Below are 24,391 nucleotides of genomic sequence, written 5' to 3'. Positions count from 1 at the left end.
GAGCGGCAAGTACCATGTCTGCGCTGGGGGGGGGAAAGCATCGTGCAATGAGCGGCACCGCAGCGACGGCCGCTGGCTCGCCCCGATCCGACCTGCGGTGAGAACGAGGAGAACCTCAGCGCGGCTTAGGCTGAGAGAGGGAGCGACGGAAAGGGCTAAGCGGAAGGAGAGAAGGGAAAGCAAGCGGCCTCCCCTCCTGCTCTTCCCGGAGATGGTCTCGCCCAGCTGGCGTGACGTCTCCGCCTAGGCCACGCCCCCTCAGAGCGAGCCAATGAGCAGCGAGGCGCCTGGAATTATGAATGGGGGCTGCGGCGCGTCACCGGCCGCCTTAAAGGGACAGAGCCCCGGGGGGCACCGGGGCGGGGACACGGGGAACCGGGGTGTTCACGGAAACCGGGGACACCGAGGGGGGAAGGAGGGAAACAGGGAACTGGGGTGTCCAGTGGGGGGCGGGAAGCGAGGACACCAGGGGATATGGGGAAAGCGGAGTGTCCAGGAGGGACCAGGAACCGGGGACATTGGGTGGCTGGGAGGGAAGGAGACACACGGAATTGGGGTGTCCGGGGGGGACTGGGAGCCGAGGGGACTGGGGAACACTGATGACACCAGACACTAGGGTGTCCAGGGGGTAACCGGGGACATGGGGGGGTCCAGGAACTGGGGGACTCGAGAGAAACCTGAGGACAGTGGGAACTTGGGGGACCTGGAGGTCTGGGAGAACCCGGGGTCACAGAACTGGGGAAACCCAGAGTGGGGGGCACTGGGAATGGGAGGGACCGGGAATCGGGAAGCAGAGACACCGAGGGGGCCTGGGGACCAGGGTCAGGCGCCCGAAGCGGGGCTGCCTCTGCCAGTTAGACCCTCCCAAAACCTTCAGACTGCAGGGTTCACTCACTCCAGCCCTCCAAAGCCACAAAGAATGGTTAAAAATGACAGGAAATGTTTCTTAATTTAAAAAAAAAGAGCGCTCTGCAGTGCTGTACATATACACATTACTTACATCACAAAATCTCAGAGAAATACCTGCTATACCAAGTACACTCTGCTCATTTCCCTCCCCTTGGAAGCAGCTTCCTTTGGGTCAAACAACATCCACACCCACGAGCAGCTACAGGGGATTCACAGACTCATCTAACATCACCTTCCAACCCACACCTGGAATGGGGACAGCAGCGAGCAGGATTTTGTCTATCCCTCGTGCAAGCCTTATCAAATTCCATGAAATTAATTCCTACGTGAATTTGTTCCGCTCCAATTTTTAAGGACTAACAAACCCAGGTGTTTTGCTCGGGCATACAAAGAGCCTGGACAGTCTGCCCAGCGTAGAAAGCAGTTCCCAGATTGTGCCATCTGCAATATGTGTACAAAAGTGGCAGCAGTTACGGTGGAGAGAGAAGGAAAAGACCTGGTGATACATTAAAAATAGGATACAAAGCCTCATGAGCTCTCCAGCCAAGGTTTGCTCGCAAAGTCACGCTCATGAGAAAGGTATTCACGGCGCCAGAAGTCCCAAACACGCTGCAGGCCGCAGCACGGAAATCCAGCGGCTCTTTGGGAGATGGAATTGTTCCTGGAGGGAGCAGCATGTCTGTGCCAGAGGTCTCTCACCTTTGAGAACCAGCGTCCGTTTCGCTGCTCGCAGGAGCAGAGCAAGAACAAGGCTCATCTCTGCATAAAGTTTTTTTCCAAGGCAGCAGGAGTTCTCTGAAGGGAGTAGATATTGCGTTTCACCCGGTCCTCCAGGGTAGAAGTGGATGCGCTCTCTAGTTTTAAGCGACTGTGAAAAAGGGAAGCAAAGAAAGAAATCAGAATCTCTCTCTAAGCATTACACCTTTTCTAGCAGGAGCCATCATCCCCAAATCCAATTTAACACAAAAATGAGCAAATTGTTCCACATGAAATCCTGCACTGAAATAATGGAATGGTTTTTAGTTTAGTGACGGATGCAATACCTTAAAGGCCAGCACTCAGAAAAACATTTTCAGTAGCTCTCAAGTCTCTTCCACCTTCTAAATACAACTGCTAATTACAAATGCATCCATCACCAGGGACACGGTTGCTTTCTATGAAGCAAAGGAGGGAACAGCAATGTGCTCCTCGTGCCCCCTCCCACTTCAAACAACGCATCGACAAACATAGTTTGCCAGTTCAAGCAGTTTCTTCTGCACAAGGGAACACACAAAAGGCCCTCTCCAAAAGATATTTTGCTCCTGGAGAAAACCTGCTGTGATTTTAAGCCACCCTTGAGCAATTCCAGCTCAAGGGAGCTTCAGGAATTAAGTACACGTTCTCCTCTGAGTAATTTATGGAGCCTGGGGAATGCGCTAAAGTGTCCCTGAAGCCTTCTGTGCTCTGGACTGAACAACCCAAACTCTTTCAGCCTGTCCTTGTACAGGAGGTGCTCCAGCTCTTGGATCATCTTTGTGGCCTCCTCTGGACTCACTCCAACAGCTCCACGTCCTTCCTGTGCTGAGGACTTTAGAGCTGGACACAGGGCTCCCGGTGAGGTCTCCCCAGAGCACAGCGGCACAATCTACCGCACAGCTCAGCAGAGCTGGATTTCATAGTCTGAAACACCTCAAACACTGAGGCTAACACTTGCTCCTGAGCAGTTGTGGCCTCAATTTCCCGAGTGAAATATTGAAAGACACTCACTTGAAGAACTTCCCATCCCTGGAGTCGAGTTTCTCCAGCTCTCGCTCCAACTCCTCCTCCTTTTTGTGTTTCCTGAGGTTGTTCGCTCTCTCCTCTTCCCGCCACTTGGCGTTTTCCATCATTTCCTGACGTTTACGCTCTAGTTCCTCAGGAGAGATCTTTCTGTTTGAGTACAGAACATCACTGCTGTGAATCAACGGCACAGTGGACCCAACCCCCCTCTTGCTTTCCACTCTTTAAAATGATTTACAGTCCCAAACTTAGGGGTGTTTAACATGTTTTTTCCTTTGGTGGCCAATCACTAAAGCTCCTAAGTACATGTCTAAACATTCTGCTTTACCACGCCCCTTGCAAGGGTCCATTTTCTCTCTTTCGCCCCCTTAGTTTTAACTGAGTGGTGAGATGATGCTTGTCAAGGCCACATTTTCCTGATGACAGTGAAACAGAACGCTTCTAATTAACAGCCTGCAGGACAAAGAGTGACTTCATGTCACTGCCTTGCACACTGATGCAAGACGTGGAGAACGAGATCCCCATGGGTTAGGGAAGCTGTCCAAGGCGTTAACGAATAATCAGGCTCAAGAGCAGGAAACAGAGCCCTCTAGGACTGTCTGCTCAGCTTTCCGAACATCTGATCCTCTCTGTTACAATTAACAGAATAACAATTGATTCGCAAATTACACCTGGCTGTTTCTCAATCACCAAGGCAGCTTCCACCCCAAAGCAGAGGAAGAAGACCTTGCATACCTCGTGTAACCTGGAGCGTGCTGCCGTCGATAGCTCTTCTTAGGGGAAGGGCTTCTAGTTCTTCCTTTCTCCTCCTTGCTGTGCCTGTAACCCCGAAACACCCTTGTCAGGACAGACACACGTTACATCTCTAAACCTTCCCTGGATTGTTCTGTAGACATTCTGAAACCAAGGTGTCTCTTGTAGCTGTAAGACTGTTCTGTCTCTACTCTAAACCCAGATTTAGACTAGACATAAGGAGGAATTTCTTCATCATGAGAGTGCTGAGGCACTGCAACCAGCTGCCCAGGGAAGCTGTGGCTGCCCTATCCCTGGAGGTGTTTGAGGCCAGGTTGGATGGGGCCTTGGGCAGCCTGATCCAGTGGGAGGTGTCCTTGCCTATCCCAAGGAGTTGGACCTGGATGGCCTTTAAAGTCCCTTCCAACCCAAACTATTTTGTGATTCTATGATTGCACAACTCTTGCCTTCACACCCAGAACTGAACAATCGCATGGCCAGAACAGTGAAGTGGGGGAATGAGACTGGACAGGAGGGATGTGGGCTCGAGAGAACTGCCCCCCGCCAGCAGCCCTAGTTTTACACCATCCAGGTTGGCCGCACTCACTGTTTGCTGTGTCTGGAAGGAGATCTTGACCCCCTGCATCCAGACTGTTCTGAATTCTTCTTGCTAGAGCGCCTCTGAGGGGAGCGGGACTGGCTCCTGGACCTGGAGCGATCCCGGTGCTTGTGGGGTGCCCTCTCCTGGCCGGCAGCTGGAGAGCTCCGAGACCTGTGGTTCTGGTCAGAGTCTCTAACCTGGAATTCAGAAGGGTCTGTCAGGAGAGACATAAGGGAAAAGCACAACAACAATGTAAGGCTGCAGGGGAAACCTCAGGCCAGGCTCACTGCAGGAAATTTTGCATCTAATTCTCTCATTCCCTGGGTTCTCATTCACACCTGTGTCTAACAACATAATTTCTGCACCATGTTCAGTAATTGAAACAGCCAAAACAGTTGAGCAGAGGATCTGAACTTATGTGCAAACCTGAAGAAACTAAACAGAACTTCAGTTGAATTCAGAGCAGACAGAAGCCCTACCAGGGTCTGAACAACTTCAATTTCAAGGCTTAGGTGGCTCCAAATTTGATCTGAACTGTATTAAATCACATGTCTAATAACATAATTTCTGTACCATGTTCAGTAATTGAAGCAGCCAAAACAGTTGAGCAGAGGATCTGAACTTATGTGCAAACCTGAAGAAACTAAACAGAACTTCAGTTGAATTCAGAGCAGACAGAAGCCCTACCAGGGTCTGAACAACTTCAATTTCAAGGCTTAGGTGGCTCCAAATTTGATCTGAACTGTGTTATATCACATTCCGTCATGTCACTCCTCGCCAGTCATAGAATCATTAAGGTTGGAAAAGGCGTCAAAGATCATCAGTTCCAACCATCAACCCAACCCCACCATGCCAACAACCTCACGTTGTTTGATCCCCTCCAGGGATGGAGACTCCCCCACCGCCCTGGGCAGCCTCTGCCAGGGCTTCACCACTCTGTATGGAAAGAAATTTTTCCCAATATCCAATCCCAACCTCCCCTGGTGCAACCTGAGGTCATTCCCTCTCACCCCATCGCTTGTTACTTGGGAGAAGAGACCAACATGCACCAAACTGCAAAACCACGTGCTTTTCCCTAACCCAGGGCACTTGCTACCGAGAGAGCTGTGCAACCAACACGTACTTGTAAGCCATATCCTGGAACTTTGGTGGGACCAGGTTTCCAGGAGGAACTGTTCATCTTCTTCTGAGACCTAGCGAGAACACAGAACACCACTTTTGAAGCAGATTCAAGAATATTTTTAGCGTTAAAATGTCATATAAATAATTTAATTATGCTAAACCAATAAAGTAACAACACAGAAACATTTAGGCCAATTAAGAGCATTAATCAACAAGATAACAAAAAGATATGAAAAACAGATAACCAGGAAAGAAGGTATTTTTACCACAAAACCTCAAACATACTTATTTTTGCTCCGCTCCTCCTCGCTGCTGTCGCTTTCACTGCTAGAACTGCGACGTCGATGTTTCTTGTGCTTCTTCTTCTTCTCTTTCTTCTTCTTTTTCTCTTTTTTATCTAAACTGTTCTGCAGCTATAAAGCAAGACACTGTTTGGTTAGTAATAATTATTATCTCTGCCCTTGGGCAGTAAGTATCATGGTACAAAGCAGCAGAGTTCTCTGTGCAAAGGCTCCCAGAACAAAACCCAAACCCTTTAACGAGTTCTTCTCTCAAAACTAATGAGCAGCACGGAGCCACTCCTGGTACCAGCACACGTCACATCCTATGTCTGCAATCACCCTGTGGTACTAAATCAATAATTAATCAGGAGCTAATAAAAAGTAGAGCAAAACGACTTAAATAACACTGAATGTGAAAGGAAAAGAAATCAGTTCCTGCTAAGAGACCGCTAAGGAACCTTGTTCTATTACACCAAGATTACAGAAAGCTGAGTTTGTTCTGTTTTTCCATGAAAGAATCAGGTAATGGAATTCAGCTCCTTATTAACGATACTAATTTTGACGCATGCTCCTCTCCCTGTTTTCATGGATTCTGTGCTTTCAGTCCGTACAGGAGTGCTGAGATGCACCTACCAATTGTTTGATTTTCTTCATTTTAACAGGATTATTCAAAACTTCCCTCTTCTTCTCCTCCTCCCTCTTCCTAAAGCAGAAAAAAATAAATTATTGCTTTCAAACAACCGAAAATACCATGTTTTCATGAAAGACACTGATCAAGCGCAAGCTCTAAGAACACAAGAAGGAAGAAACACAGCAAGTTCTGTACATGCAGCAGAACAGATGCAACTAAGAGGAGTCTCATCCTTATCTCTCCAGCTAAGAGTGCAACAAGCAGGGTAAACAAATAATTGTTCTGTTGCCATCAATGCCAATAAATGTCCGAACTTGAGCCTTAAGCTCCACCTTTAATACCTTATCATGAAGAGCGGGTCCTCCCGGATCTTGTTTGCCATGTCTAGGACAGAATTGGCACCGCTCTTGGCAAAAATGGAGCCTGGGAGAAGTCCTGTCTCACTGGAACAACCTGCGTCCTTGTCTTCTCCTTTCTCAAAGACGTATTTGTCCACAGGGCGACCCATCAGATATTCCTCTCTGTTCACCATGCCGCCAGGGCCCTGGTACATCCACTCCAGCTTCTCTTCTTTTTTCCTATTGCGAACAAGACCATTTTATTTCACTTCTGGCAGTTCTAAAGTTACGCTTTAAGGCTCATCGAGGCAAGTGGAAAAGTTTTAGCACCAAAACCACTAAACCCATGGCTCTTACAGGCACTGGGAGCTCCCGCACCACCTCAGCAGGCAGTGTTGAAAGAAATGAGAAAACTGCAAAGAGACCCCAAGACTTTTACAAGGCGCTAAAGCTGGATCGTACATGGTTTTGCGATGAATAAACTTGTTATCAGAAAGGAGACACTTTCCCCAACCTGTTATGAAAAAATGAAACATTTTCCACTATTTGTGCACGACTTTTCTGGGAATTCTATGAATATTGACCTATCTATAGTGTATAAATTTGTGGGGTCTGTGTTAGGGGCTTCATACTCGAGTTTGGAGGGTCTGTCTCCCCCGAGTACCCAGAATTTGCGCAAACTCTGAACGAACAACACCACTCTTGGTGATGTAGAGATTGGCTACTGCACACAGGGCAACGAAGTCACATTTTAGACAGCAGTGCCTGCCTCCAGAGGACGGCGAGGGCTGGAACCACCGCTCCAGAGGGCAGCAGCCGCCCCTCACCTGACGGTGCCCATGTCCTCGGCGTAGCGCTGCATCTCCTCGCGTGCCCGCTCCTCCTGCAGCTCCCGCTGCAGCTCCTCAATCTTCTTCCTCTCGGCCTCATGTTTCTGCTCGGCTTTCCACACCTTCTCCACATTGCGGAGCGTCTGCGGGTGCCAGCTCTTCTTCAGGTTCTACAGGAGGGGGACACCAGGACAGGACAGTTAATACCGGGGCCACTGCGCTCCCTGCCACCCCTGGGCCCAGACAATGCCACAAGCTCTTCCTGCCCCACCAGGACGGGACCTTTAACAACTGGAGGAGCCAAAACCACACCGGGAGCCACCCAGAGCCACAACCACACCGGGATGGGGCCGTTAATACCGGGCCACCGCGCTCCCACCCTACAGCCGACGCCACACACTCATCTTGCCCCACCCTACAAGACGGGACCGTTAATACCGAGCCTCCGCGCCCCCTGCAGCCCCCCCGACACCGCGAGGCCGAGGCCCAGAGGTCGCCACCGGCCTCTCCCGCCCCACCAGAGCCGCCGAGAGCCTGTAGGCCCCGCCTAAGGCCGGGCCCTGAGGGAACCGCTCGCCCCGGCCCCGCTGATCCCCCCGGGGAGCCCCCGGTCCCGCTCGCACCGCCCCGGCCCCGCTCCCCCCTCACCAGGTCGCCTCCTCCCATGGCGGCGCCGCTCCCGGACCCACGCTGACGTTAAAACAGCGCGCCGCGCGGTGAAGTGACGTCATGAGTGCGCCGCGACACCGCCCCCTCTGCGCCTATGTCGCGTGTCAGTGACGCCACTTCCGGCGAGGAGAACGCCGCGCTCAAATTACTGCCTATACGCCTTGATTAGCGTGTAATTAACGCAATTAAGGGCAGGATAAACGAGAGGAACGGCCGCTCTGCCGAGCCAGGGCACGCCCGTGCGCGGAAGAAGAGGGAGAGAAACGGCAGAGACCGATCCCGTGCAGCAGAGGCCGATTCCATCAGCAGGAGAGGCTCAGGGGGCAGGAATCTGCACAGCCCAGGAGGCTGGGGAAACAGAAAAGGTGAAAAGGAGGCCAGAGAGGAGAGGGGGCACCTGGAGTTGAACCAGGGACCTCTTGATCTGCAGTCAAATGCTCTACCACTGAGCTATACCCCCTGGATAAGGTCTCCTAGAAGTGGACTTTATGAACATTTATAGAGTAAGAGAAGTTTTCTCTCCAGCAATGGAATCTCATCAGAGGACAGGAATGCACATGAAGAGCTCCTCTGCCACCTCACCAACACCCATGGAGCAGCCTCTTCCCTACAAGGAAACTTCCACTTTCCCTCTCCAGCACCCAATAAAACCAAGCATGGAGCCTGCAGACAGGCTGTGGGAAAAAAACATTGAAAAAGAGAGCTCCAAAGTGACTTTTCTGCAGAGAAAAAGAAGGAAAAGGGAGGGGGCACCTGGAGTTGAACCAGGGACCTCTTGATCTGCAGTCAAATGCTCTACCACTGAGCTATACCCCCTGGATAAGGGCTCCCACAAGTGCACTTTAAGAACATTTACAGAGTAAGAAAAGTTTCCCAGTCCTCTGATGAGATTCCATTGCTGGAGAGAATGCACATGAACAGCTCCTCTGCCATGTCACCAACACCCGCGGAGCAGCCTCTTCTCTATCAGGAATCTGCTGCTTTTCCTCCTTCCCTGCAACAGATCAAACCAAGGACCGAGCCTGCACACAGGCTGTGCGAAAAACATTGAAAAAAAGAGCTCCAAAGTGACTTTTTGTGGATAAAAAGAAGGAAAAGGGAGGGGGCACCTGGAGTTGAACCAGGGACCTCTTGATCTGCAGTCAAATGCTCTGCCACTGAGCTATACCCCCTTACGCAGCACCTTCCTAAAAACATTTTGATAGGGAGACAGGTTTTCCTGTCCTCTGGTGAGATTCCTTTACTGGACAGAGCCCTGTGCCCTGCTGTGTGCCGGCTCAAGGTTGTACAGACAGTTAAATAGGATAAATTACCATAAATACAATTGCTACAGAGAACTTAGAGCAGAGACAAGCACACACAGGCAGGGAGCAGCCACGCACACTCTGCACAGCCCCTGCGGTTCCCAGCTATCAAGGCCTCAGACCCCAGAGCAACCGAGCTCAGAGACCAACGCTCCAGGCACAACAAGCAGCCGTGCATGAACGGATCCTCATCTGCCTCACCAACACCCGCTGAGTGGCCTCTTCGCTCCTGAGAATCCTGATTTCTCTCTCCCCAGCACCGGATCAAGCCGAGGATGGAGCCTGCACATGGTTTGTGGGCAAAGCCTTGAACCAGAGAGCTCCAAAGTGACTTTTTCTGGATAAAAACAAGGAAAAAGGGAGGGGGCACCTGGAGTTGAACCAGGGACCTCTTGATCTGCAGTCAAATGCTCTACCACTGAGCTATACCCCCTGGATAAGGGCTCCCACAAGTGCACTTTAAGAATGTTTATAGAGTAAAAAATGTTTTCCAGTCCTCTGATGAGATCCCATTGCCGGAGAGAATGCACATGAACAGCTCCTCTGCCATCTCACCAACACCCATGGAGCAGCCTCTTCCCTACAGGGAATCTGCTGCTTTTCCTCCTTCCCTGCAACAGATCAAACCAAGGATGGAGCCTGCACACAGGCTGTGGGCAAAACATTGAAAAAAGAGAGCTCTAAAGTGACTTTTTCAGGATGAAAAGAAGGAAAAGGGAGGGGGCACCTGGAGTTGAACCAGGGACCTCTTGATCTGCAGTCAAATGCTCTACCACTGAGCTATACCCCCCTGTTAAACCTGTCCATCCACCAACCAACCACATTCCCAGTCTGTTTTCCCCATGGCAGGATGCAGGGTGGCAATCGCTGCGGTTCCTGACAGTCAGGAACTCAGCACATTGACCAACTGACCTCAGAGACCAATGCTCCAGGCACAGCACACGCTCCCACACCCCAGGGAGAGCTCTCCCTCTGCTTCCTAGGAGAAAGGTTGGCAAAAGGAAGGAAAAAGGAGAAGAGGAATCAACTGGAGTTGGACCAGGGTATCTGCTGCTTTCCTTCTCCCCAGAACCCAGTAAAATCTGAGGACGGAGCCTGCAGATAGTCTGTGGGAAAATCATTGAACCAGAGAGCTCCACAGTGACTTTTTCTGGATAAAAACAAGGAAAAAGGGAGGGGGCACCTGGAGTTGAACCAGGGACCTCTTGATCTGCAGTCAAATGCTCTACCACTGAGCTATACCCCCTGGATAAGGGCTCCCACAAGTGCACTTTATGGACATTTATAGAGTAAGAGAAGTTTTCCAGTCCTCTGATGAGATCCCATTGCTGGAGAGAATGCACATGAACAGCTCCTCTGCCACCTCACCAACACCCATGGAGCAGCCTCTTCCCTACAGGGAATCTGCTGCTTTTCCTCCTTCCCTGCAACAGATCAAACCAAGGATGGAGCCTGCACACAGGCTGTGGGCAAAACATTGAAAAAAGAGAGCTCTAAAGTGACTTTTTCAGGATGAAAAGAAGGAAAAGGGAGGGGGCACCTGGAGTTGAACCAGGGACCTCTTGATCTGCAGTCAAATGCTCTACCACTGAGCTATACCCCCTGGATAAGGGCTCCTAGAAGTGGACTTTATGAACATTTATAGAGTAAGAGAAGTTTTCCTGTCCTCTGATGAGATCCCATTGCTGGAGAGAATGCACATGAAGAGCTCCTCTGCCACCTCAGCAACACCCACAGCGCAGCCTCTTCCCTACAGGGAATCTGCTGCTTTTCCTCCTTCCCTGCACCGGATCAAACCAAGGACCGAGCCTGCACACAGGCTGTGGGAAAAAACATTGAAAAAGAGAGCTCCAAAGTGACTTTTTCTGGATAAAAAGAAGGAAAAGGGAGGGGGCACCTGGAGTTGAACCAGGGACCTCTTGATCTGCAGTCAAATGCTCTACCACTGAGCTATACCCCCAGCTGTGTAATCAAGCTAAGTCTGGCTCCTTAGGGAGAAAGATCAGGTGGTTCTGCTCCATCCCACCTCCTGTGCTCCCGCGTTGTTGCCTCTCCCATCCCACACTGGCTTTCCTTTCACCTCACCCCCCTCAAGCTTCTCACTGTTCTTACAAGAGATCTCACGGCAGCCAAGGTTATGGATGCCCAGATACCTGCCTCTAAAACCTCCCGTCCTGGAAGAGAACGATGAACTTTTGGAAGCTCTGACTTCCAAACACGCCTGCCGGCACTCGGCAGCTCCACCTGCTCCCGGGCTGTGCCCAGAGCTCACCAGCCACACCAAGAAATCACCTTCCACAGCCCCTCCCGTGCTGCCCACGGGATGGAGACAGGGAAAATCAACACCCAGAGCATCTGTGTGACTGCCAGGCCGTGCCCTGCCTGGAAATTGCACTGGAACAGGTTGCCCGGGGAATTGATCTAGTGGGAGGTGTCCCTGCCCATCACAGGGAGTTGGAACTGGATGATCTTTAAGGTCCCTTCCAACCTAAACTACTCTATAATTCCCAAGGCAAACATCCAGAACAAGCGTTAAAAAAGATAGAGGGTGAGCACCTTTATTCCCGTGCTGGTTTCTCTGTCTCTCTCCCCAGGCTAAGGAACAGCTCCAGGATTTCTCGGGAAGAAAGAGCTCGATCGCAGCTGCAAGAGTGGAAAGCTGCCAGGACAGCTGGAGCACCTGCTGCACCCTCCGGGGTTCCAGGGCTGCTGGGAAGAAGCTCCAAGCGCTCGCCTGCTCCGTGGAACGGCCTGCAGAAAAGAGAGGAGCCTTTGGTCCGTGCAAGACCTCCCCCAAAATCCCCCGCCCTGGCTGCTGCCAGCTCCCAGCTCTCAGGAATCCCCAAGAAACCTTTTTCAGGCCACGCTTTTTGGCAAATTCCTAGTGGCTGGGCCAAATGGTGCTTTACAAACATCCCGGTGTGGTTTTAAGTGGCTGTTCCTCACGTAAAGCATCAGACTCCAGAAAATCCCACCCAGGAGCTGGGAGCAGGACACGTACCTGCACCTCGCCAACTCCTGCTCTGGTTCCTCTGCTCCATCTCACCGCTACAGAATGGATCCACTATCCATCCTTCCCTGCGTGGGCAAGGACAGCGCTGCAGGGAAGAGAGGGAGAACAAAAACTGAAGAATGGTACGAGCTTTGATGATGGGGCCGGAAGAAAGGGCACATTTGTGAGAGAAGGCTTTTTTTTTTTTGAGGGAAGGCAGATTTTCAGGACCCACTGCAAACTGTTCCATTCCAAAGCAGCTTGGAACGGGGCTGGGCAGAAGAAGGAGCCAGGAGCTGGATCCGTATCCTTCAAGGGCTTGGGAGCACAGATCCTGCCTCCCTACAGGAGCCTCAGCAGGAAAGGGGGAAGGGAAAGAGACCGGGGGAAGGGGAGAGGGAAAGGGGAGAGGGAAAGGGGAGAGGGAAAGGGGAGAGGGAAAGGGGAGAGGGAAAGGGGAGAGGGAAAGGGGAGAGGGAAAGGGGAGAGGGAAAGGGGAGAGGGAAAGGGGAGAGGGAAAGGGGAGAGGGAAAGGGGAGAGGGAAAGGGGAGAGGGAAAGGGGAGAGGGAAAGGGGAGAGGGAAAGGGGAGAGGGAAAGGGGAGAGGGAAAGGGGAGAGGGAAAGGGGAGAGGGAAAGGGGAGAGGGAAAGGGGAGAGGGAAAGGGGAGAGGGAAAGAGATGGGACACGGACAGCCTCACCTCATAACCCCTGCTCCCAAGCACCTGCAATTCCTTTTCAATGAGATTCTGAAGGATTTCGGAGTTGGAGGCTCATCCAGGGGAGGTGTGAAGCGGCGAACGCTCATTTCCATACAAACAAGAGCCATTTTTCCCTCAGAGACGTTCAGCTTCCAACCCCTGGCAAGGCAATATTCTTGTTTGCACGCGCAATTATGCGTCACAGGTACAGGAAAACACTAATTACCCCCAAACCGCTAATTACCTTAATAAAAGGGAGCAGCAATTAGCCGAGCAGACTCTCCTGACACGGCTCCACCGCAGAAGCGGCATCGCCGGCCCAGCCGGTTCTCCCTGAGGCAGCCGCCGCTACAAAGAGCCCCGGGCACCGGGATCCCGCCCCGCTCCCCTCCTAGGACCGAGCCCTCAGCCCCGCCGCTCCTCCGCCTGCTTCTCTCGGTCTGCTCTGCGGGTACCGGCTCCTCCTCGGGCTCAACGGGACAAGGAGAGACCCCCCCCCCAATCCCGGTCGCCTCCCGCCATACCGGCGCGGCCCTCGCCACTACAGTGACGTCATCGCAGCGCGCCGCGAGGCGCATGTTAGTGATGTCACCCCGTCTGCGCCCCCTCCCCCGCGATAGTGACGCCACTTCCGGCGCGTCGCTGTTGTTGGGGGCAACGGCCAAGATGGCGGCGGGGTGGAGCTGCGACTCCGGGTGCGCTCGGAGGGGAGAACGGGGAAAAAGAAACGGTGACGGGGCTCCCAATCCCTGCGTTTCGGGTCTTGGCCCGCGTGGCCAAGGAGGCTAAGGGCACCCGGACTCGTGAGCATTAGGAGCAGGGAAGGGATCGTCGCCTCGCGCTCGGCGCTGGTGAGGCCGCACCTCGAATGCTGGAGTCAGTTTTAAGGCCCTCACTGCAAGAAGGATATTGAGAGGCTGGAGCACAAGGGTTCTGGGAGCGGCTGAGGGACGTGAGGGTGTTTAGCCCGGAGAAGAGGAGGCTGAGGGGAGACCTCATCGCTTTCCGCAGCTCCTGGAGTGGAGGTTGTGATGAGGTGGGTGCTGGGCTCCTCCCAGGTAACAAGAGTTAGGACGAGAGGAAACGGCCTCAAGCTGCACCAGGACTGGGAATTGGGAAAAATTTCTTCCTTGAAAGGGTTGTCAGGAACTGGCAGAGGCTGCCCAGGACAGTGGTGGAGTCTGTATGTAAAAGGAAAACATACGTCAGGAAAAAATATTTCATGAGTCATTGGGCAGTGGCAGAGGCTGCCCAGGGAGGGAGTTGAGTCCCCTTCCCTGGAGGGGTTTAAGGGACGGGTGGACGAGGCGCTGAGGGACATGGGTTAGTGATTGATGGGAATGGTTGGACTTCATGATCCAGTGGGTCCTTTCTAACCTAGTGATTCTATGATTCTAAAAGGGACCTAAAAGGCAGGCAGGTGAGGTACTTACAGCTGCCATTCAGTAGTGGACAGAGAGTTAGGTATCAATGTCAGAAGTGGCAGCTGCCCCATCCCTGGAGGGGTTCAAGGCCAGGTTGGATGGGGCTTGGAGCAACCAGATCCAGTGGGAGGTGTCCCTGCCCAGGGCAGGGGGTGGAGCTGGGTGGGCTTTGATGTTCCAGCCCAAAGCATCCCATAATTCTCTAATTGATGATCTCAATAGTCTTTTATTAGAATCCAAAGGGTCAGGGTGCAGAGCAGCAGTGACGCTCAGAGCGCAGCGGGGTTGGGGTTCGAACCCGGGGTCTCCAGGTCCCGGCCCAGCGCAGAGCCGAGGCGCCACCGCCTCCCACCCCGCGCCCTCGCCCCCCCCCCGCGCCCCCCGCGCGGCCGCAGCTGAGGGGCAGCGCCTTCGGCTGCCGGCCTGGGGGTCGCGGGTTCGAGCCCCGGGGCAGCCGCAGCAGCAAGGAAGCCCCGAGTCCCTCAGAAGCTGAAGCCACAGGCATCACCTCTAGAGAGGCGTTAATTACACACGCTAGTTAACGTGTAATCAACGCAATTACAGCATCAATGAGAGCAGCAGCAGCTTTGCTGAGCCAGCTCGTGCCCACGTACCTACCCCATGCAGGAAAGAGGGAGAGGGGAGTCTCTCCATGCATGGCAGGAGGTTGCAGCTGACGTCCGGAGCTCAGAGGTGTCAGCACCTCTCCCCAATCTCAGAGAAAAAGGTGAAAAAGCAGCCTGAGAGGGGGCACCTGGAGTTGAACCAGGGACCTCTTGATCTGCAGTCAAATGCTCTACCACTGAGCTATACCCCCTTGCACAGCACCTTCTTCAAAGCATTTCTATAGGGAGACAGGTTTTGCTGTCCTCTGATGAGATTCCTTTACAGACAGAGCCCTTCACAGCTCTGCGTGCCGGCCGCAGGCCGTCCAGGGAGATAGATAGGATAAATGATCATAAATAGGATTACGACAAAGAGTTGAGAACAGAGAGAACGCGCACAGGCAGGGAGAAGTCGCTAACGCCCTTCGCAGCCCCTGTGGTTCCTGATGGTGAGAAACTCAGCATCCTGAGCAACCAAGCTCCGAGCACAGCAAATGCTCCCACGCCCCACAGGGAGCTCTCCCTCTGCTTCGTGAGGGAAAGGCTGGAAATGGAGGTGGAAGGAGAAGGGGAGAGGGGGCACCTGGAGCTGAACCAGGGAATCCACGACTTTCCCTCTCCCCAGAACCCAATATAAACAAGACGGAGCTTACAAACAGTTTGTGGGAAAAGCATCGAAACAGAGAGCTCCAAAGCGACGTTTTCTGGATAAAAAGAAGGGAAAAGGGAGGGGGCACCTGGAGTTGAACCAGGGACCTCTTGATCTGCAGTCAAATGCTCTACCACTGAGCTATACCCCCTGGATGAAAGACTATCCTTAAAGACTATATAATATAAAGAGCTAAGTTTTTATGTCCACTGATGAGATTCTTGTACAGGCAGAGCCCTGTGGCCCTTCATGTACCATCCCAAGGCCGTATAGGGAGTTAAATAGGATTGATTATCATCAATGTAAATACAACAGGATCTAGAGCAGAAACAAGTACACACAGGCAGGAAGCAGCCGGTCCTAACCTGCACAGCCCCTGTGTTTTGTGACAATTGGGGACTCAGCACCTTGAGCAACCGAGCTCAGAGATGAACACTCCAGGCACAACAAGCAGATGAGCATGAACAGCTCCTCACCTGCCTCACCAACACCCGCTGAGTGGCCTCTTCCCTCCTGAGAATCCTGCTTTCCCTCTCCCCATAAGCCAATAAAAGCAGACGATGGAGCCCGTGAGCAAAGCAATGAACCAGAGAGCTCCACAGTGAATTTTTCTGGATAAAAAGATGGAAAAGGGAGGGGGCACCTGGAGTTGAACCAGGGACCTCTTGATCTGCAGTCAAATGCTCTACCACTGAGCTATACCCCCTTACTGACAAACCAACGTCCCAGCTAACAGCATTCCAAGCCTATTCCTCCTCAATCCAAGCCTTTTCTGTTCCACAGGAACCACGTCCTGCTGCACAACTCCCAAGCCTGAAGTGCCAGCGCACAGACCCCCAGCACCTGCGCTCTGACACAGCAAACACTGCCTCCCAGCCTTATTTACCAGCTCCTCCCTGGCTCTGTGTCCTCTCCCAGCAGCAGTCCCTTCCCTTTTGGCGAGTGGGAGCTCAACACAGCAACTACTCCGGACTCTTTGAGCTCCAGCTGTAAAGTGAAAAAGAATCCTTTGGAGAGGAAGCTGAGCAGATCCTATCGGTTCACCTTGTTGAGCTCCGTGAGGTTCCTCTCTGCCCTGTCCAGGTCTCTCTGAGTAGCAGCACGGCCTCCACCGGGTCAGCCAGGCCATGGATGAAGATGTTCAACAAAACTGAGCCCCGTATCACCAATCCCAACCCAACCAGGAGCTGCTTCTTCAGCCTTCTTGCTGTCTGCTCATCTCACCTCCACTTCCGAAGCTTCCAAATGAGGCTCTACTGGGAGACAGGGAAAGGCATTGAACTGGAGAGCTCCTCCTCGCTGAGGGGAGGGGAAAAAGGGAGGGGGCACCCGGATTTGAACCGGGGACCTCTTGATCTGCAGTCAAATGCTCTGCCCCTGAGCTATGCCCCCACGAGTCCCCAGTGCTGCCTTCAGCTCCTTGGGGACAGGGACCAGGCAGCTCCATCCCATCCGAGTCCTTGTGCTCCTGCACTGCTGCCTCTCCCACTCTCCAGACCCCGCAGAGCAGATCCTGGTTACTGGGCCACCAGGAATCACAACCATTGATGCTTTACAAACCTCTGCAAGGCCCTGGTGCTCTCATCTATTGTCACCCGGGTTTGTGCAGCTACACCAGAGGCTTTGCCCCCCTCACCATCCTCCTTCCTCCACTCCCTCTACTCTCCACTGAGAACATTAGGGAGAAGCATGGAAGCATCTCAGAAATCTCCACAGGAAAAGTGAAGCGTGCAGCAGGAACAGCTTTGTGCCTTGCAGACTGAGGCGAGCCCAGCAGCCTGGGGTCCAGGGGGCAGCCCCTCATTTCCCACCCCACAACCCCAGCAGCACACGCGTCAGGTGAGCCTGAGCACTACAGGGCACCAAGAGCACCACATCCAGGACGAAGTCACCCTCTTTTCGCTTGTGAGCCTAGGTACTTGCTCAGGAGGACCAGGAAGCAATCAAAGAATCCCTAGCTCTGCTTCAGCCAAAGAGGAACAGCACAAGCATCTTCACAGAGCACCAGGAGCTCTTGCACAGCTGTACCTCCCAACTCTGATTCCCAAAGTTCAGATTTCCTCTATTTTACACACCAGCAGCACCCAACAGAGCATTTGCTTCAGCCAGGAGCTCCAGGCTGTGGTGTCCTCCTGGCTCCTCAACATGAGGCAAGAAACCTTCATTGCTCCCTGTCCAGAACAGGCTCCTGCAGCTCCTGCTACAGATCAGCAGCATTCCCACCCCCAGTGAGACTGCTATCAGCAAGCAGTTAAAACATTCAATAGAATAATGGGATGGTTTGGATTGAAAAGAACCTTTAAAGCCCATCCAATCCCACTCCTGCCATGGGCAGGGACACCTCCCACAGGATCAGGGGCTCCAAGCCCCATCCAACCTGGCCTTGAACCCCTCCAGGGATGGGGCAGCCACCCCTGCTCTGGGCAACCTGGGCCTCCCCACCCTCACAGGGGAACATTTCTTCCTTAAGATCTCATCTCAATCTCCCTTCTTGCAACTCTATCACGCCCCCAGTCTCTAAATGGGATCAGTTCAGCCTAAACTTTAAAGTTTAAGTCACTCCAGTGCAATCCCCATCCTGATGTTTTCCAGCAGTACAAGAACCAGCCTGGAAGAGACTCTGGATTGGATACTCGACTCCAAAAAAATACCATTTTCCTGCAGAAGTATCCATCCACCAAGCTAGTTCTGTACAGAGATTCCCCAGGAAACCTCCCTCATCACAACGCTGTCCCGCAGGCAGAGGCAGGTGCTTTGGCAAGACAAACACCGCGTCTTTGGTACAAGGAATTTTATTGGATCCCTCTGGAGCAGAGCGCATCTACGCAATGCTTCCCGCGTTGGAGGCTATCCTGGGCCACAGATCCGCACATTCCTTAGCCACAGGGCCCGTGATTGCAGAGCCTGGAAGAGGAGGAAAGGACAGCGTGTGAGGACCGAGCAGGTACACAGATAGTTCAGGGAAGTGTTTTATACAAGCACAAGCTCAGTCTGATTGCGCTCACACAAGAATCCAGATCCTTTTTCCCAGGAAAGCAGAGCCTCTAGTGAGCACTGCCACCCCACCACCCCTCTCCGTGCTCCCCTTTTGACCACTGCAACCAGATCCTTGTTCATACCTTTCATTTCCCCTTTATTATTGACTATCACTCCTGCGTTATCTTCAAAATAAAGGAACACTCCGTCTTTCCTCCGGTACGATTTCCGCTGCCGGATCACCACTGCTGGATGGACTGCAACGAGAAACCAAAAGCTTGGGAATCACAAAGAGAAACGGCGATTTATAGCCAGTGGTAACTTAAAACCAACCCTGTTAGACCTAGGGCTGCACCTACACTTGGTAAATTCCTTGTTCTTCCACTTCCCCACCTTTATTTCGAAAGGCATCATCAATTCGCAGACAATATTCACCCAGAATTCCTCCTTTCCTGGCCACAGCAGCAGCCAAACGTTGTTTCCAAGGCAGAATGTCGCACCACTGATTGAAATCAACAGCACAAGCTGCCACTTCACCCAAAAGTGATGCCTTTGCTCTGCCCTTCCGCGACAACTCACCGAGCCACTGCACACAGACCCTGCGAGTGCTTTACAGAAGGGTGGAGGCAACACTCCAGAGATCCCAGAATCATGGAATGATTTGGGTTGGAACAGATTTCAGTCCAGTTCCACCCTCTGCCGTGGGCAAGGACACCTTCTACTGCATCTAACTGCTCCAAGCCCCATCCAACCTGGCCTTGAACCCCTCCAGGGATGGGGCAGCCACCACTCCCCTAGTCCAAAGCCTCCCCACCCTCACAGGGGAACATTTCTTCCTCAGGTCTCATCTCAATCTCCCCTCTTTCAGCTGCAAACTGTTCCCCCTTGTCCTCTCCCTGCACTCCCTGATCCAGAGCCCCTTCCCAGCTTGCCAGAAGCCCCTTTCAGTACCGGCAGATCCGCTGCCCAACCTTCCACATGGGACTGAGGAGGAACTGTTCCCCCTTTTGACAGCTGCCTCTCCCCCGCAGGACTCGCCGCTCCTCTCCTCACTCACCCTTCTTCCTCAGCTCCGGTTTGCCCTTTTTGACGGTCGCCATCACCATGTCGCCCACGCCCGCCGCCGGCAGCCGGTTCAGGCGCCCCTTGATGCCCTTCACGGAGATGATGTACAGGTTCTTAGCACCTGCAGAGAGACACGAGCATCAAGCAGGTTGTCCAGGAAGACGCTTCTCTCCTCAAATCCCAACCCACAGGAGCAGCCTAGGCTGTCCCATCACCCAGGAGCAATGCTGCTGCCGCCTCCTCCCTCAACCACAGACCCAACACAAAAGAGCTTTGGAAATGAAAACTGGTTTTTACGAACTCGTTCCGCAGCCGGTCGCCCTCTGCGTTACCACGGGCGGCTCCTCCTCAGGCCCCGGTGGGCGAGACACGGCGGCGGCGGCCACGCTCACCTGTGTTGTCCGCACAGTTGATCACGGCTCCCACCGGGAGACCGAGGGAGATGCGGAACTTGGCACCGGAGGAACCACCACGTCCTGCGGGTCGAGACGACGATTAAGAAGCCGGTGAGGGTGCACAAAGCGGCTCTGGTGAACCGGCCTGACCCCGGGCTGTGATACCAGCCTCTCTAGTCCACCAACCTCCCCGCTTTGCAGGCCTCCCGTTCCACTAACCCCCCCACCCAACCTTCCCTGGGGCCTCCCGTTCCACTAACGCCCCCCCAACCTTCCCCGGGGCCTCCCGTTCCACTAACGCCCCCCCCCAACCTTCCCCAGGCCCTCCCGTTCCACTAACGCCGCCGCCATCTTCCCCAGGGCTTCCCGTTCCACTACCCCCCCCGCCATCTTCGCCGGGGCCTCCCGTTCCACTAACGCCCCCCTCCCCAACCTTCCCCGGCCCCCCCGCTCCGCCAGGCCCCCCCCTCGCAGCGAGGCGGGCGTTCCCGGCCGCGGGACCCCGGAGGGAGGCGGATGGAGCCGGATCCTGCCGCCCCCCCCGCCCCAGGGCCACCTCACCTCGCTTCGACATCTTGGCGCCGGAAGAGAAGGCGGCGCGCGGGGCACGCCGGGATATTGGGGGGGCGGGTCACGTGGGAGGAAGAGTCACGTGATGTGGGAGACGCGGTTGCCCCGCCCACTCCTCCCGGGAGGCGGGAGTCACGTGATGCGGGTGTAGGGGGGAGCTCCGGCGCCCTCTAGAGGCGGCGGGGAGCGGCGCCCCCGGTACCGGCGACGGCGTTGGGGGGGTGGGGATGGGAACAGCATCCCCGGTACCGGCTGCAACAGGAGGGGCGGGGAACGGCACCTCCGCTCCTAGCGACGGTGGGAGGGAGGGGAGCGGCTCCCCGGCTCCGTAAGCCTGGGAATGAGTGTGGCCCGGGCTACCGGCAGCGCTTTAGTACCGGTCCCCGCCGGGGGTAATTTGGGGCGAAAATTCTTCTTTGGGCAATTTAGCGTTTGGGGGACAGGGGGATAAAAATAAAAATAAAAGCGGAGAGGGGAAAGTTAAAAGAAGGGGGCACCCGGATTTGAACCGGGGACCTCTTGATCTGCAGTCAAATGCTCTACCACTGAGCTATACCCCCACTTGGTGAGAGTGGTGTGGTCCTTACTCCATGGAGCCTGCGGTAAACAGGGACTGGGAGGGACTGGGAGGGACTGGGGAGAATGGTCCTGTCCTACTGGCACCGCACCACGACCAGGAGGGACTGGGAGGGACCTGGAGAGCTGGGGTTGTTCAGCCTGGAGAGGAGGAGGAGGAGAGTGGATCCCGCAGGTGCAGATGAATAACGATCGATGCTGCTCGTAGAATCATAGAGTCACCAGGTTGGGAAAGACTCACCTGGAGAAGAGGAGGCTGAGGGGAGACCTCGTTGCTCTCTCCAACTCCCTGAGAGGAGGTTGTGGAGAGGAGGGAGCTGGGCTCTTCTCCCAAGGGACGGGGGACAGGACGAGAGGGAATGGCCTCAAGCTCCACCAGGGGAGGGTCAGGATGGACATCAGGAAAAAATATTTCATGGAAAGGGTCATTGGGCACTGGAACAAGCTGCCCAGGGAGGGGATTGAGTCCCCTTCCCTGGAGGGGTTTAAGGGCTGGGTGGACGAGGTGCTGAGGGACATGGGTTAGTGATTGATGGGAATGGTTGGACTCAATGATCCGATGGGTCTCTTCCAACCTGGTGATTCTATGATTCTATGATCATCGAGTCCAACCATGATCGTCAATGCTGATAATAAGGGTGTGGGGCAGGAGAAGAGGGCAGCCTCTGCTCGGTGGTGCCCAAACAAGGGGCACCGGGCACAAACTGGTCTCTCCTGTGCAAGTGATGGAACGCTGGAACTGCTGCCCAGGGAGGTGTGGAGTGTCCTTCTCCAGAGAGATCCAAACCCACCTGGATGTGCTCCTGGGCCACTGCTGGAGGTGCCCCCGCTCTAGCAGGGCTTGGACTGGGTGAGCTCCGAAGAGCCTTTCCCACCCCACCCCGCTAGAATTCCATGGCTGAGAACGTTAGCAGAGAAATAGGAGTGAAAGCAGCAATTCCAGGCTGGGGAAAACCACTTCCAAGCAGCCAATTCGTGCCCACGGATGCTGCTGGGAGCGGCTGCATCAGGAGAGCGGCTGCATCTCTCACCGTGCTCCTTATAGCAAAGCAAGAAATGGATCTCTCCGTGTCATCAGCAGGAATTGCCCTCCTGTGCGTTTTGCCTCCATGTGGATTTTCTAGCCCTCGTAATTCGGCAAATTCCAGCGTAGTTTAACCACAAAGTGAAAGAGGTTTTTGCCCGGTAGCAAGAAACCTTTTTTTATTTACTCAGGGATTCCTTCAATCTGATTTCAGAAGGAAAGCACAAGCGCTGCTGCTTGTAATATTCCACCTGCCTGCTCCTCTGCTTGGCAGCTTGAAAGCAAATCATGAGAAATGTATCATTGAGATAATAACTCCACAAAGCAAAGAAGTCTCTTGTCGTTTCACGGCTGTAAAATCAACCGCTAACAGTAAAATCGTGGTTTGGAGCTAATGAGAGACAAGCACCGAAGCGTTTTCCCGCATAACGATGTTGATGTATGGAAACACGATGCTGCTTGGCTCATCCTGGGATGTCAGCTCGCATCCTTCATCCCTGCAAAATCACCGGGCCAGGTTGTGGGGTGAACCCAACTGAGGGGATGGATGCTTCAGGTTGCAGACACGGTGCAGCTCAGGAAAAGAAACAAGAGAAAGAAAATCTGCACGGTGAGCTGAGCCTCGGCGGAGCGATGGCCTCGGCTGCCCCCGGGGAAGCTGAACGGCGGTTTGCACCCACGACGACGACGTCTGGGTGACGAGGAGCCTCCCTCCCCCAGCAGCATCTCCCGAGCCAAGAGAGGAAAAACCACCCACCACATCCCAAAGAGCTGGATAAGCAGAAAAGCTCGTCTTATTTTAAGCTGCGATGGGCCAGGAAAGGGTGGGAGGGAGGGTTTCGGGGGGCTGGGAAGTGTTGGGTGAGGTGATCAGAAAGGGAAGGAGTGGGCGCCTTTGTGAGAGAATCAGATAAGCTGCTTTTAAAATGAAGGAAGCCAATTTTAAGCCGCATCCTGAAATGAATAAGAGGGAAGAGAGCTGAGCGCAGCCTCGTTTGATGTGGGTGTGCTTTATTAAAGCCTGCAAATAGCGATTGCTGAGCCTGGTTCTTTTCTAACAGGCTCTGGAAAAGAATTAAGGTGTTGTTACCTCCTGATAGAAATGGAATTAATGTTCTTACCGAGTCTTTTGTAACGTAATAACCCAAATCGACACTGCCCACCTGACTCGCCACGTGTCCAGGTGGAAGGGCCTGTCCTGCAGGAAAAATTCATAGAATCATAGAATCATAGAATAACCAGGTTGGAAGAGACCCACCGGATCATCGAGTCCAACCATTCCCATCAAAATTCAGATGAACCAGGGCTGTGTGATCCCATGGGGCTGGGGCCACCTCGCTGAGGTCGAGCTGAGCTGCTCACAATGTATTTTAATACAGTTAAGCTAAAATTTGAAACCACGTTGGGAATCGGTTTTGGAAAAACCCTGCATCAAGATGAGGGTTGCTGCCTCTCACCCATGCGGGTCCCCTACCTGGATTTTCATGGAATGACGGAATCGGGGGATGGTTTGGGTTGGAAAAGACCTCAAAAGCCCAATCAGTTCCATCCCTGCCCTGGGCAGGGACACCTCCCACTGGATCAGGGGCTCCAAGCCCCATCCAACCTGGCCTGGAACCCCTTGGATGGGGCTTGGGGTTCAGGGTGGAGAAGAGAAGGCTCCGAGGAGACCTTCGAGTGCCTGGAGGAACCAGAAGAAAGCTGGGGAGGGGCTGTTTACAAAGGCTTGTAGTGATAGGACAAGGAGCAATGGGTATAAACTGGTAGAGGGGCAGATTTAGACTAGACATAAGGAAGAATTCCTTCACAATGAGGGTGGTTGAGGCTCTAGAACAAGTTGCCCACAGAAGTTGTGGCTGCCCCATCCCTGGAGGTGCTCAGGGCTGGGTTGGATGGGGCTTGAGCAGCCTGATCTAGTGGGAGGTGACCTAGAACAGCAGGGGGGTTGGAACTAGATGATCTTTAAGGTCCCTTCTAACCCAAAATATTCTGAGGAACAGCTGAGAGAGCTGGGGGTGTTTAGCCTGGAGAAGAGGAGGCTGAGGGGAGGCCTCATTGCTCTCTCCAACTCCCTGAGAGGAGGTTGTGGAGAGAAGGGGAGCTGGGCTCTTCTCCCAAGGGACAGGGGACAGGACGAGAGGGAATGGCCTCAAGCTCCACCAGGGGAGGGTCAGGCTGGACATTAGGAAAAAATATTTCATGGAAAGGGTCACTGGGCACTGGCAGAGGCTGCCCAGGGA

At 53.6% G+C, this 24,391-nt stretch overlaps 2 protein-coding genes and 14 non-coding genes across 18 annotated transcripts; all 16 read right to left on the bottom strand.

The window, feature by feature from the left end:
- Positions 1-930: 930 nt before the first annotated feature.
- On the bottom strand, positions 931-13,409 carry CWC25 (CWC25 spliceosome associated protein homolog). Of its 3 annotated transcripts, none has more exons than XM_069876933.1 (13): positions 13,392-13,409; positions 12,868-13,026; positions 12,177-12,273; positions 11,732-11,926; positions 7,200-7,372; positions 6,376-6,612; positions 6,037-6,106; positions 5,408-5,535; positions 5,124-5,193; positions 4,007-4,197; positions 3,403-3,486; positions 2,656-2,817; positions 931-1,777 (listed from the first exon to the last, which is right to left on the bottom strand). In XM_069876933.1, exons 5-13 carry the CDS (start codon positions 7,232-7,234, stop codon positions 1,663-1,665), a joined length of 1,092 nt encoding a protein of 363 aa, XP_069733034.1. In that variant the 5' UTR covers positions 7,235-7,372; positions 11,732-11,926; positions 12,177-12,273; positions 12,868-13,026; positions 13,392-13,409; the 3' UTR covers positions 931-1,662. The 3 variants fall into 3 exon arrangements, with proteins under 3 accessions (XP_069733034.1, XP_069733033.1, XP_069733032.1); XM_069876932.1 differs by lacking the exon at positions 13,392-13,409 and adding an exon at positions 13,112-13,269; XM_069876931.1 differs by lacking the exons at positions 11,732-11,926; positions 12,177-12,273; positions 12,868-13,026; positions 13,392-13,409 and adding an exon at positions 7,851-7,892.
- On the bottom strand, positions 8,260-8,331 carry TRNAC-GCA (transfer RNA cysteine (anticodon GCA)). The gene has a single exon. It is a non-coding gene; the product is annotated as a tRNA-Cys (tRNA).
- Positions 8,616-8,687, bottom strand: TRNAC-GCA (transfer RNA cysteine (anticodon GCA)). Its single transcript has one exon. It is a non-coding gene; the product is annotated as a tRNA-Cys (tRNA).
- On the bottom strand, positions 8,972-9,043 carry TRNAC-GCA (transfer RNA cysteine (anticodon GCA)). Its single transcript has one exon. It is a non-coding gene; the product is annotated as a tRNA-Cys (tRNA).
- TRNAC-GCA (transfer RNA cysteine (anticodon GCA)) lies at positions 9,537-9,608 on the bottom strand. Its single transcript has one exon. It is a non-coding gene; the product is annotated as a tRNA-Cys (tRNA).
- TRNAC-GCA (transfer RNA cysteine (anticodon GCA)) lies at positions 9,894-9,965 on the bottom strand. The gene has a single exon. It is a non-coding gene; the product is annotated as a tRNA-Cys (tRNA).
- On the bottom strand, positions 10,350-10,421 carry TRNAC-GCA (transfer RNA cysteine (anticodon GCA)). The gene has a single exon. It is a non-coding gene; the product is annotated as a tRNA-Cys (tRNA).
- TRNAC-GCA (transfer RNA cysteine (anticodon GCA)) lies at positions 10,707-10,778 on the bottom strand. Its single transcript has one exon. It is a non-coding gene; the product is annotated as a tRNA-Cys (tRNA).
- Positions 11,064-11,135, bottom strand: TRNAC-GCA (transfer RNA cysteine (anticodon GCA)). The gene has a single exon. It is a non-coding gene; the product is annotated as a tRNA-Cys (tRNA).
- Positions 13,410-15,036: 1,627 nt separating the features above from the next.
- TRNAC-GCA (transfer RNA cysteine (anticodon GCA)) lies at positions 15,037-15,108 on the bottom strand. Its single transcript has one exon. It is a non-coding gene; the product is annotated as a tRNA-Cys (tRNA).
- A 516-nt stretch (positions 15,109-15,624) lies between these two features.
- Positions 15,625-15,696, bottom strand: TRNAC-GCA (transfer RNA cysteine (anticodon GCA)). Its single transcript has one exon. It is a non-coding gene; the product is annotated as a tRNA-Cys (tRNA).
- A 483-nt stretch (positions 15,697-16,179) lies between these two features.
- TRNAC-GCA (transfer RNA cysteine (anticodon GCA)) lies at positions 16,180-16,251 on the bottom strand. The gene has a single exon. It is a non-coding gene; the product is annotated as a tRNA-Cys (tRNA).
- A 614-nt stretch (positions 16,252-16,865) lies between these two features.
- On the bottom strand, positions 16,866-16,937 carry TRNAC-GCA (transfer RNA cysteine (anticodon GCA)). The gene has a single exon. It is a non-coding gene; the product is annotated as a tRNA-Cys (tRNA).
- Positions 16,938-18,321: 1,384 nt separating this feature from the next.
- RPL23 (ribosomal protein L23) lies at positions 18,322-20,662 on the bottom strand. Its single transcript, XM_069876760.1, has 5 exons — positions 20,543-20,662; positions 19,979-20,062; positions 19,579-19,707; positions 18,665-18,778; positions 18,322-18,449 (listed from the first exon to the last, which is right to left on the bottom strand). The coding sequence occupies exons 1-5, from the start codon at positions 20,553-20,555 to the stop codon at positions 18,367-18,369; spliced, it is 423 nt and encodes a 140-aa protein (XP_069732861.1). The 5' UTR covers positions 20,556-20,662; the 3' UTR covers positions 18,322-18,366.
- On the bottom strand, positions 19,011-19,143 carry LOC138731414 (small nucleolar RNA SNORA21). The gene has a single exon (XR_011339164.1). It is a non-coding gene; the product is annotated as a small nucleolar RNA SNORA21 (small nucleolar RNA).
- Positions 20,663-21,039: 377 nt separating the features above from the next.
- Positions 21,040-21,111, bottom strand: TRNAC-GCA (transfer RNA cysteine (anticodon GCA)). The gene has a single exon. It is a non-coding gene; the product is annotated as a tRNA-Cys (tRNA).
- Between the last annotated feature and the right edge of the window lie 3,280 nt (positions 21,112-24,391).

This window comes from Phaenicophaeus curvirostris, chromosome 26 (assembly GCF_032191515.1).
Source record: "Phaenicophaeus curvirostris isolate KB17595 chromosome 26, BPBGC_Pcur_1.0, whole genome shotgun sequence".
Taxonomy (NCBI): Eukaryota; Metazoa; Chordata; class Aves; order Cuculiformes; family Cuculidae; genus Phaenicophaeus; species Phaenicophaeus curvirostris.
The sequence above is the reverse complement of the archived record's forward strand: the minus strand, read 5'-3'. Positions and strand labels throughout refer to the sequence as shown.